Source organism: Brassica oleracea, chromosome C4, assembly GCF_000695525.1.
Source record: "Brassica oleracea var. oleracea cultivar TO1000 chromosome C4, BOL, whole genome shotgun sequence".
NCBI classification, from domain to species: Eukaryota; Viridiplantae; Streptophyta; class Magnoliopsida; order Brassicales; family Brassicaceae; genus Brassica; species Brassica oleracea.
Window position 1 is genome coordinate 11733715 of NC_027751.1, and position 12697 is coordinate 11746411.

At 35.1% G+C, this 12697-nt stretch overlaps 2 protein-coding genes and 1 long non-coding RNA gene across 3 annotated transcripts; 2 read left to right on the plus strand and 1 right to left on the minus strand.

The window, feature by feature from the left end:
• Positions 1-1852: 1852 nt before the first annotated feature.
• On the minus strand, positions 1853-2380 carry LOC106342885. Its single transcript, XR_001269897.1, has 3 exons — positions 2281-2380; positions 2089-2180; positions 1853-2005 (listed from the first exon to the last, which is right to left on the minus strand). It is a non-coding gene; the product is annotated as an uncharacterized LOC106342885 (long non-coding RNA).
• Positions 2381-2931: 551 nt separating this feature from the next.
• On the plus strand, positions 2932-3738 carry LOC106338125 (zinc finger MYM-type protein 1-like). The gene has a single exon (XM_013777170.1). It carries the CDS (start codon positions 2932-2934, stop codon positions 3736-3738), a length of 807 nt encoding a protein of 268 aa, XP_013632624.1.
• Positions 3739-5030: 1292 nt separating this feature from the next.
• LOC106342883 (probable disease resistance protein At5g63020) lies at positions 5031-7828 on the plus strand. The gene has a single exon (XM_013781940.1). The coding sequence runs from the start codon at positions 5156-5158 to the stop codon at positions 7730-7732; it is 2577 nt and encodes an 858-aa protein (XP_013637394.1). The 5' UTR covers positions 5031-5155; the 3' UTR covers positions 7733-7828.
• The last annotated feature ends 4869 nt before the right edge of the window (positions 7829-12697 follow it).

The window sequence follows — 12697 nt, forward strand, 5'->3', positions numbered from 1 at the left end:
AGATGACAAAATGCAACCACATTCAATATTTGTATCATAACAGTCTTTGCGTCCTCCTTCGTGTACTTCCCACCTCCGCACATAAAACACAACCAAGTCCATTATAAAGTGATCAAAACCAAAAAATAAAAAAACAACAATCATACTACTGAAATTGACGGTCCATCTACCTGAGAGTATTCAATCCAAAATCTCCCCTCCTTCACATAACGTAAAACAACAAACCACTTGTTAAGATTCTCCCAAGCTGTATCTGGAATAATGTCTGAGCTAAAAGAGAGTTTACTCCATCACTGTATAGACATTATCATGATCCCATATGCATCAAGGAAATGAGGAAAGTTGTCATGACCAGAGAAAGATCCCAATATATTCACTTCTCTCTCACATCTTGAATTGTCATCTACACAACACATTACAAACAATAAATCAATTTGACACCAAACTGAAATTGAAAAAACATGACATTACATCTTTAAGATCTCATCACTACAAAGCACTTTTATTTGCTTTGAATAACTTTAAGAAGAATGACGTTCAGAAAAGTATGAGAATAAACTGAGCAAGCAGCTAAGGATAAGACCTTGAAAGTTTTCACTATACCAGAAAGACACATCATTTGAAGTTTATCCATTTCCAAGGTATCAGTCTCCGCGGATGATTCATTCTTCCCTTCTTGGGTATCCTTTGAGCTTTCCAGAGATTCCAGCCTAACTCCTCCTTTATGCCGGTGATCTAAATTAGGAAACAGATCAAGATACCTACCAAAAATCTTCCCTTTCGGTTTCATGGAGACCTTGGAACCCTCTTTTGGCAAGTTGATCTCTCCAGAAACTCTTAGAACCGAATCAACAGTTGCATAAAACCTCACTGGTCTGATCAACTCAAGCAGGTTTTGTGTAGTCTTTTCTTGAACATTGTTATTATCTCTTTGAGCACACATCCAAGGCATTCTATTATAAACAGCCATAGCTTTCGAGCTTGAACCCGCATCGTCTTTGGTAGTATTATCTCTTCAGCGAAACCTTGAACATAGGAAACGACAAGATCTCGACTCCTTCTCTCCAAGTTTTCTCTCTTTGACATTATCTTCAGCCCTAATCAACTCGTCAGAGTCACCACCACTACTATGATATGGAATGGTTTCTTACGAATTTGTCAAATACTTCATCTCCACTGACAAGCTCAAGAACGATATAGAGCTTTGTTTTGATCCCCAAAACCTGGCCAGCCCAACACCACATGGGGAAGTTTACACGGTAAGATTATTAGCACATAGAAAGTTGAATAAGATTAAAAAATTCCATAAGCTTCTTATATGGCTCAGTGATTTCGACCACATTTATATGTTTAATCAGTTACATTGTCAATTTCTATTTTAAGCTGCACAAGAACGTACGCCCATTATATATCTTCTCGATCTTGCTCATACCAATATATTTTTCTTAGATTTAGGAACCAAATTAGAAAAAAAGGAAGGTACTCTAATTTAAAACCATATAACATGCCACCATAGTCGTGATCAAAACCATTATAGATTTTAAAAGGAATGAAAATACCCAGCATTCTTCTGTTCCTATTAACCATTTTAGGATTCGTATTCTTAGGAAAATGGCTCCGTGCAAACTCAGGAAATGCCATAGCTTCATAACCCTGATAAGAGCATAACGACTAATAGTATTAAGGTAAACGAAACTCCACTAAGTAAAGAGGAGTTCTCTGTAAAAAATGTATTTGGATATTGATTACCTTATTGATCCCTCTTTGTTCGGCATGCCTCTGGAACCAACTTCCACGATGCTGACCATCTAGCTTCTTGTCACTTTTGATATTCACCTTCAACTTGAGTCTCCTAATAATAATTAGAAAAAAACACTTCGTATGATCTATTATTGAGGATTTATTACCTTTCAAAGAGGAACCATGTTAGTGTTATACCTTAACAGCCGCCGAAGAAAAATCCCCATTTAGCATGAGGCTCATCTTCTGCGTCATTCCTCTCTGCCTTTAAAATCAGATAGCCTATAAACACAGTTTCTTTCATCTCAAAGAAGAGAAAGATATGGAGACGAAAGGAAAAAAAATTACAGGTCGAAGAAAACTTCTACTGGATTGGGATTCGAGTAGCACCTGATCAGAGTCCGAAGCCTCTCCGTAATCTGATTACGATATAGAACCGTCTTAAAAAAAAAAAGAATTGGAAGGGAGACTTAAAACTGAGAATGATATTGAATTGGAATTGAGAGTAACGAAGCCATAAATCTGGATCTTAAGCGTTACCGGAGAAGCTTCTAGGAGGTGGGTAGAGGAAGAGTTGGCCAGAAACCCAGAAGACGATAGAGGATAGTAAGCTTAAGTTTGGGCATGCCACGTGTAAACAATTGCCCTATGCTTGATGCTGATGTGGCTTAATGAGGAGAGAGGCAAGTCTGTTTTATTGTATAAGATATGTTTAGTGATTCCATCTAGTTCCATATTATTTTGGTAACAGTCTTTCTCTTCTTTTTTTTTGGTCAAGAGCCAGACAGAGTAACGTTCTTTTTCTTCTCCATGGAGAATTGGAGATTGCTTATGTTTATCTAAAGCTTTGAATATTCTTTTAACGCAATATTCTTCATACATAATTTGCTGAATTTTAACGTGTTGTGACTTGTGAGATTATCAAATTTATTTTTTCTGTTATATATATTTAAACAGAGTTGTTAATTTTTTGTTGTTGCAGATATAGTTATGGAGAAATTTTTGAACGGTTTGAAAAGAAAAACTCCATCTTCTTCTCAAAATGATTTAGCTGATTTAGATGATCTACCATGGGATCCTGCTGATCGAAAAAGAATATCAGAATATCATGTGAATCAAAGAAACGAGGTAATCCGGAAATATTTGATTAGAGGTCCTTGTCAACCTCGTGGTCATATTTTTAAACAATCAATGGTCGGAGGCGTATTGAGGCGATTTAATTCTGCTTGGTTTGATCAGTATCCGAGCTGGCTAGAATATAGTGTGAAGAAAGATGCAGCTTTTTGTCTAAATTGTTACTTGTTCGGGGATAATGCTTGTAAAGGAGGCAGAAATGATGCATGTATTGTTGATGGTTTCTCTAGCTGGAATAAGTTTAAAAAACTTTCAGAACATGTCGGAGGTGTTAACAGTTTTCACAACAATGCAGTAATGAAATGTGAAAACTTGATGAGACAAGGTCAGTCTATCAAGGATGCTTTGCATAAACAAGGTGATATCATGAAGAATGAGTATCGAATTAGGTTAAATGCCTCCATTGATGTTCCTAGATTCTTGTTGCGTCAAGAATTACCTTTCCGTGGTCATGAGGAGAAAGAAGAAACAGCTAATAACGGTAATTTTTTTGAGCTCTTGAAATATACTGCTGAACAGAATGATGTTGTGAGTAAGGCTGTTTTAAGAAACGCTTCTGGAAACAATCAAATGACTTCTCCAATAATTCAGAAAGATATTGTGCACTGTTTTTCAGAGGAGTTAGTCAAAAGTATTATTGAAGAAATTGATCATGATGTTTTCGGTTTGTTGGTGGATGAGTCAGCTGATGTTTCTTATAAAGAACAAATGGTAGTGGTGCTTCGGATTGTTGACAAGAATGGGATAGTTAAAGAGAGATTCATCAGTCTTACTCATGTGGCTGAGACATCTTCATTATCTTTGAACTCTGCTATTGATTCTTTGTTTGCCAAACATGGTTTAAGCATTACATCATGTTCTTAGAGAGATGGCGTCGGTTGGGATCAAGAAGGACGTTGTGACTTACAAATTAGTGTAAGAAGTAAACAAATATTGTAGTTTTCGAAATATAAGCTCATTTTCAAATGTTTCTCAAATCCTATGTTATGTAACTCCTTTCGTATACAAATGAAATAATCGATGTTTTAGATTTGGTTATCGCAGGGAAAACGGTCATTTTATACTCTAACATATTGTAATATGTCCAATTCATACCTGACTTATATGGTCGTGTTAAAACATATCTGAATTTTCAAAAAATTCAAATAACATACGCAATGTTTATTTTCTTAGCCAAATCATACCTCGGTCGCCACATCAGCTGCCACATCATCTAATTTTACTGACCTGGATGCTACGTCGCTAATTTTGCTGACGAGGATGTCACATATACATTTAAAAATAAAACAAATAGTCATTTTATAAAAATATTTTTTTTAAATGTAAAATTTTATTATTTAGTGAAATTAACAAAAATAATTAAGGAATTAAATTTTAATCTTATACTATAAGAGATAGATGTGTAAATGTGTCGATCATATCACAATATCGTCCTCATAAGAGTTATATATGTGTTGTAATTATTCAAATTCAATGCTAGTATCATAGTCGTGTTACTCTCGACTAATTATGGTTGTGTTTATTTAAAAAAAAATTGTGATATGTTAATCTAAATTCTTTAAATGTAAATAACATATTCATAATTAATTATGGTTGTGTTTATTTAAAATATTTATTATATGTTAATCTAAATTGTTTAAATGTAAATAACATACTCATGATTCATGAAGAGTAACACAATGCAACAGTAGTATTGAATTTGATACATTACAACATATATAACTCTTATAAGGATGATATTATGATATGATCGAAACATTTACAGATATATTTCTTATATAAGATTAAAATTTAATTATTTAATTAATTTTTGTTAGTTTTACTAAATGATAAAAGTTTATAAATTTTACATTTTCTAAAAAAATATTTTTGTAAAATGATTCTGTTGTTTTTTCAAAAAAAAATGTACATGTGGCATCTTCGTCAACAAAATTAGTTGACCTAGCATTTAAATCAGCAAAATTAGATGATGTGTCAGCTCATGTGGCGACTGAGATATGATTTGACCCAAAAAAAAAATATATGTATGTTATTTGAAATTTTTGAAAATTCAGATATCTTTAACACAACCATATAAGTCGGGTATGAATTGAATATATCTTAATATTATTAACTAGTACCCAGTCCCATCTTTTTGTCAACGGTCACTCATTATCTTTGTCAAAGTCAACGGTCACTTACAAAGTTCCATTTTTCTGTTCCTGTTCTAGTTCATACTATCATAAAGCTTAGATCTTTCTCAGTTGAGTTTGTATGTACAAAGGTTTTTGTGTGTGTCAAGATGGGAGGTTGTGTTTCAATATCAGTGCTGTGTGATCAAACACTCTGCCAGATCGGCCGCTGTTTGACTCAGAAAGCAAGTTACATTCGTAAGCTCCAGGAAAACGTGGGAACTCTGCAGACGGCAACGCAAGAGCTCAAGGATCTCAGGGATGATTTGCTGACAAGAGTTTCTTTAGAGGAAGAGAAAGGTCAACGACGGCTCGCAACCGTTCAGAGATGGCTTTCAAATGTTGAGACAATCGAATCTCAAGTCAATGAATTGCTGCTTGCATCAGGTACTGCCGAGGTTTCCAGGAGTTTCAGGTCGAGGTTTGAGTATGGTAAAAAGGTCTTCAAGAAAATCAAAGAAGTCAAGAATCTCAAGTCTAGAGCAGATTTAAAAGTCATGGCCGAGAGAGTTCCTAGATCTAAAGTGGAAGAGAGGCTTATCTACCCTGTTGTTGGTATGACAGCAATGACTGAAAAGGTATTTAGCAGTCTAATGGAAGATGAAGTTGGAACATTAGGTCTTTACGGAATGGGGGGTGTCGGTAAAACCACACTCCTGTCTCATATCAATAACAGTTTTGTTAACACAGGAAATGATTTTGATGTTGTCATTTGGGTTGTGGTGTCTAAAGATCAAAAGATAGAGAGTGTTCAAGAAACTATTTTGAGGAGACTTGGTCTTTGCAGTGAGGAGTGGAAACACATAAAGGAAGAAGAGAAAGCATCAGAGATCAAGAAAATGTTAAAGGGTAAGAGATATATGTTGTTATTGGATGACATATGGAGTAAAGTAGAGATTCAAAGGATAGGATTCCCTTCACCCACAAGAATGAACCGATGCAAAGTAGTGTTCACTACTCGGTCTAAGGAAGTGTGCTCGGAGATGCGGGTTGATGTTGAGATGGAAGTCAAGTGTTTGGCGTCGAATGAAGCATGGGAGTTGTTCCGGATGAGAGTTGGGGATCTAACCTTAGAGAGTCATCCATACATTCCTGAAGCTGCAAGAATAATAGCTGAAAAGTGCTATGGTTTGCCACTGGCGCTCAATGTTATTGGGGAGACCATGTCATCTAGAAAGCCAATACAAGAATGGTCTCACGCCCAGGATGTCTTGACTTCGTTTGCTGCTGACTTTTCGTGTATGCAAGACAAGATTCTTCCTATCTTGAAGTTTAGCTACGATAATCTAAAAGATGAGATGTTTAGAAAGTGTTTACAATACTGCGCTTTGTTCCCGGAAGACTATGAGATTGAGAAGGAAGAGTTGGTCGAGTATTGGATATGCGAGGGAATTATAGATGGGAACAAAGACAGAGACAAAGCTAAGAACCATGGTTATGAGATCATAGGTACTCTTGTTCGTTCTTGCTTATTGATGGAGTATGAGCATACAGAGTTTCTCAAGATGCATGATATGGTTCGTGAGATGGGGCTGTGGATAACAGCTGAACTTGGTAAGAAGAAAGAGAGCTTCATTGTGAAAACTGGTTCCGGGTTAAGCCATGTCCCAGTGGTGCAAGATTGGAGCGTTGTCCAGAAGATGTCATTAATGGGAAATGAAATTGAGAAGATTAATGCATGTCCTTATGGGACAAAGAAACTCGCAACACTCTTCCTTCAAAACAACAAGTTGGTGAGTATCTCAGAGCGGTTCTTTCAGTGGATGACAGAGCTTAAGGTTTTGGATTTATCTTCCAATGAAAGTCTCACCCAGTTGCCTGCAGACATTTCAAAGTTGGTTACCTTGCAGTATCTTAACTTATCAAGTACAGGGATCGAGGTTTTGCCATTTGGTATAAAATCTTTGACAAAACTGATACATCTGAACTTAGAGTTCACACACAAGCTCAAGAGTGTTGTTGGGATCTCGAATCTATTGAGTCTGCAGGTACTAATGCTATTTGAGTCCAATATTCCTCTGAATAATGGCTTAGTGGAGGAGGAGCTGAAGTCCTTGGAAAATTTGGAACTTTTGACTCTAACTCTAAAAGATGCCTTTGTGATGGAACGACTCCTAAACATCCACAGTTTAGTGAACTTTACGCGCCATTTATCTCTCGATAAATGTATACCAAATGCTGTCAGAATATCATTAGTGGCAGGGTCGAGTGCTCCATCTGGCCACGAGGATAGGCCACTGCAGCACATGAAAAGTCCAAATCCTATGTACTTCCGGAGCCTCTCACGTGTAGACATTGTGAACTGCGAAGGTCTAAGGGATTTGACATGGCTGATGTACGCTCCTAGCCTGACGAATCTGCATGTGGAAATGTCATTTCAAACAGAAGAGATAATAAGTAGAGAGAAAGTGATGAAGATTGATGGAGAGAAGCTTACTACGCCTTTTCTAAAACTAGAATCACTCTCACTTGTGTTTTTGTATGCAGTGAAGAGTATCTACTGGGGTCCTTTACCCTTTCCTGCTCTTAAATATCTAAAGGTACACAGATGTCCAGCTCTCAGGAAGCTTCCACTCGATTCTGCAAGCGCCAAGGGGTGTGGTCTTGTCCTAGATGCTTATAAAGAGTGGTTGAGAGATGTTGAATGGGAGGATGAAGCTACTAAGAACCGGTTTTGTCCAACCTGAAAACTGTTAACCTGCATTTACATTTGGTTGTACTTCACAATGTCTTATGTTTGTGGCACTAGGGGTTTGTCCAGATATTATATTTATGTAGTTTAAGATTCGACATTTTTGATATTTTTATTATGTTTTGGTGTTATTTGTTATCAAACATATTTCATGACATTGTATTGTTTTAATTGTTATCATCTTTTTAAGTTGTAACTTTTGTGTGGAAACACATCATCTTCCTAACATTTATATACATATGATCTAAGACCATTAAATAAAATCTATAAAGTTTCCTCAATCATTAAAACTGGTAATATATCGTTTACATTAAATATTCTTTATGTAGATAAAATAATAATTTCGTGATTCAAAAGTAGGGATTGATTTTTCTTATAATTTGGCAACCAAAAATTATGCATTTTGAAAATTATATAATTTAATTATGTGCATATTGATACATACATTGTATATGTAAACAACAACAAAATACGCTTGTTGAAAATGAAAAGAAATATATTTAATCTAACATATTTTTTGATAAACAAAAAAGCTCCCACGCCTAGGCATGGGCATTCGGGGTCCCAATCGGGTTTTGGTTTTATCCAATCGGATCTCGGTTTTTCGGGTTTATCAAAATCAGCCACATTCGGGTTATATGAAAGTTCGGTTCGGGACCGGTTCGGGTTCTATCGGGTTCGGGTTCGGGTCGGGGTTAGTAAATCTTCAAAGAACCGGTACAACCCGATATACTTTCGGGTCCCAATCGGTTCTTCGATTTAAAAGTACTTGATTTATACCTAATTTTTAACCAAAACATAAGTAAAATCAGTTCTTCGGTTTTAAAAGTACTTGATTTGTACATATTTTGTAACCAAAACATAAGTGAAATCGATTCAAAAATAAGAAAAAAACATCAAACATGATCATTCAAAATCAAACGAAAGATAAGCATAGTTATTGATAGAAAGAAAACCAAATAAATGAAAGCATAAAGCGAAAAAACAAGTTCTCATAGAATGAAAAATATTAGGAATAATATCTTAGTGTATTTTGGATACATATTAGGAATTAATATCATATTTGGTACAAGAATTTTTTTTTTTGGGATTTTGAATGTTTCGGGTTCTATCGGATATTCATTTAAGTTCGGGTTCCATTCGGATAATACTCATAATCCGAAATACCATAAAACAAGATCCATTCGGTATTTATGTCGGGTTCGGATCGGTTCGGATTCATTTTTATCGGATCGAGTTCGGTTCGGATTTTCGGATTCGGTTTATTTGCCCAGCCCTACCCACGCCAATCCGTTAATTAAAAAAAGGTTAAAATAATTATAAAAAATTCCAATACTTATATTATTTTAATTTTACAAAATGAAATTTATTTTGGTTTCAAAAATAAATAACTAAAATATAATTAAAATAATTTTAATTGTTTTATTTAAAATTATATGCGTGTCCCGTGGATTACCCATAATTTTCAATGGAGCGGGTGCGGATCAACTATTGTAGTAAAGGTTATGCGGTCGGTTAATTAATCAAAAATGATTATAAATAATGAAAATATTTATTTTCACTATAAAATATTTATACTATAAACACATATCATCTTTAATTTTTTTATTACAAATCACATACTTTAAAAAATAAAATAATTTTCAATATCAATACTATTACATCGGGAACATGACCTATTGATATATGTTTAGTCCAACAAATATAAACCAAATTAAACAAACTGTACAACTATAATTATCTTTTATTAATCGATGCCTATTTTATAACCTAAACTCCAATATTTTAGGCACCACTTCCGACAGTTATATATATAATAACAATTATTTCTTCCTTTTGTGTTTATACCAATTTGTGATTGGTAATCTAGGTTACTTTATTATAGTAAAATTATAATTAAAATCTATTACACTATATACATGAATAATACTGTGATATTAGCATGTATTCGGTTACATTTGCTTTTTGTAAGCATTTAACCCAAATTAATTTATTTATGGTATTCAGTAATCTCAACCATGTTTTGAGAGAATTTCAACTTTTTATTTGATTAATATAACACGTTACTTTATAAAATAGATTTATGTATACAGTTACATTATTATATGTTAATTAATTACTCCTAATAGTATTGGGAAAGAAGTATAAAATGTGATTATTATTGTAGTTACTTAATATTTGTTAAGAAGTACAAAATAAAATACTTATAGTAGTTTCACTTTTTATTGTCATCGCTAATATTACTTTTAAAGTAATACTATTTTCGCAAACTATTACAGTATAATTTTAGACTTGTTATAAATCATGGAGTGGATTGCCATTAACCAGGTCCGGTCCATAAATCGGCCCATAACAAGAGGGAGACGGCCCAATCCTTAGAGAGAGAAGCGGCGGCCGAAACCCTAGAGAGAGGAGAGAGAGAGGCGGTCGATCTGGAGAGAGAGAGAAAGTCGGCCATGACTTTCCATTCTTCTAGTTTTCCTATTCCTTGTTGGTTTATGATTTGTTATCTTTCCATTTATGTATTTCCATTTATCTCTCATGTAATCCTTATATAAAGGAACCTCTATTGATCATTAATAAACACAGAAATATTCAGTCTCTAAACCCTCTATTTACAACACGTTATCAGCACGATATACTCCAAAACCCTGAGACAAAACCTAACCTAAAATCCGTCACACATAAACCCTAAAACAGGCGCAACTTAAAATCGATATATCTCTCAAACTCCGAGGAACCAGATGACGAGCCACATATCAGATTGAAGCTCTTGACGAGACGAATCCATCAGCGTAAACCGTTTGTCGATCCAATCTCAGACGCGCCCACACTCGCAGAAACAATATGCGGCGCCGTCTTGGTCTTTTGGAACCCTAATCCCGAAGAACCCTAAATTGTTCTTGTTTGCGTTCCGGCTTGAAAACTCCGATCAAGCTCAGCTTCAGACGTTCCATGTCCGTGATCAACGTCCTCAGCCTCAGCTCAGCTTGCGTCCAGCTCAGATCAAATCCCCGACCAGACGCAACCGTCCGCGAGAAGAAACAAGCTCGATAGGAGCCGTCCCGCGCCCGTTCGTCTCAGCTCGTCTCTGATCTTGGTGGTCCGGGTTTCTACAATCTGTAAAACAAAGGTAATCCTAATTCTGAGAACATGAATTGAACATGGTTGTTTTGTAAAGATTAAAACCCTAAAATCAGAACTCTAAAGATGAAAGCAATAGGAAAAATAGATCAAATCCTAAAGAGTAAATCGGAGCTCGAATAAGTCCGATCTCCTAAACCATAAATCGAGATTTGATCCATTGATCAATTAGAATCAAAGTCTTAATGATTTTGAATCTCAAATCAAATCCCCTTGATCAAAGATCAAAGTTTTTCGAAATCCCTTAAAAACCCCTAATTTTGAAAAATCGGTTTTAAATTGTTTGATTTGAACTTTGATTGTTTGATCACCTAGAGCTATTGATAGGATTGTTTAAATTTGAATCTAAATCACTCAAACTGAAACCCTAAAAGTTTAAATTCGGTTTTAAAATGTCTTTGTTTGATGATTGATGATCTGAGATGTTAGGATTGATAGATTGATTAATAGATCTAATCTCAAAATTCAAAATCCTTAAGGCCTTGAAACCCTTAATCTTGATTGATATTCCTAAAGGCCTTGAAACCTTAAATCTCTCATTACTTAAAATCTTGAAAGATTGATTTAAAGATTTTATATATTGAATGAGAGTTAGGTTGCTAGATTATTTAATTCTAAAACCTAATATGCAACTAAGAAATTGGATTGAATGCATTTATCCCATTTTGTATATGGCTGTGTGGCCTAATGCATTGCTCACACTTGCGGCCTTGTGCCCTTGATTGATTGAAAGCCGTGTGGCTTAATGCATATCTAAGTGACCGTGTGGCCTAGTATCCGGATGGTTATATAAACCGGATTGCATCATGATCCGATCCTTAAGATCGTTGTATCACATAATGGCCGTGAAACCTAAGCATCACAATACATGACCGTGTGGTCCAAGTATTATAGAGAGACTTATGAAATCATGTGCACTGATTATTTAAATTGGTTGCAAGAATTCTAAATCAATGAATTGATTGATAATATGATTTCAGATGCCGAGATTTGAACCCATGGATTATGCCATTCTAAATCTCTCTAGGAATAATTATCTAGAATGGGAAATGAACACTTCAATTGCCCTGAAGTCTAGAGGACTCGGGAAATGTATCATTGAAAGAAATGATGAAATTGAAAGAGAAAAGTTAAGAGCCATAACTATTATGAGCCATCATCTCACTGAGGAACTGAGAAATCAGTATTTACATATCAAGAATCCTCGTGACCATTGGACAGAATTAAAGTCCAGATACACTATGGTATTATTACCAAAGGTCAAACATGAATGGATGAGTCTCAGATTCCAAGACTTTGAGACAGTGGCCGAGTTTTACTTTGCCTTCTCCAGGGTCGTGTACCAACTGAGATTATGTGGAGAAGAGGTAACAGATAATGATTGTCTATTCAAGACATACTCCACATTCCATCCAGAAGATTTGTTCTCGAAACATATCTACATAGAAAGAGGTTCTACCACCTACAATGACCTGATCTCTTACCTAACGGTGATTGAGAATGACAAGATGCTAAAGAGGAGCAGTGAGATGAGATATCCTGATAAAAATAAGACTGATATGGATCAGGATGAATCCAAGGGAGCCGTGTCCAATATAACTCAAGGAGTGGCCGGCATGTTTATTGACTAAGAGGGATCTCGACATTTATATTTTAAATCTATGATTTTGTGATTTGCTTTGATGTTTCATGATTTTCTATATATAATGGAATTGATTTTGATTTCATTATATCTTGTCTGATCTTACTTGAACATATAAATGATTTTAAAAGAGTTGCCTAAAGGGCATAAAACCAAGTAAGAAATCATGAATGG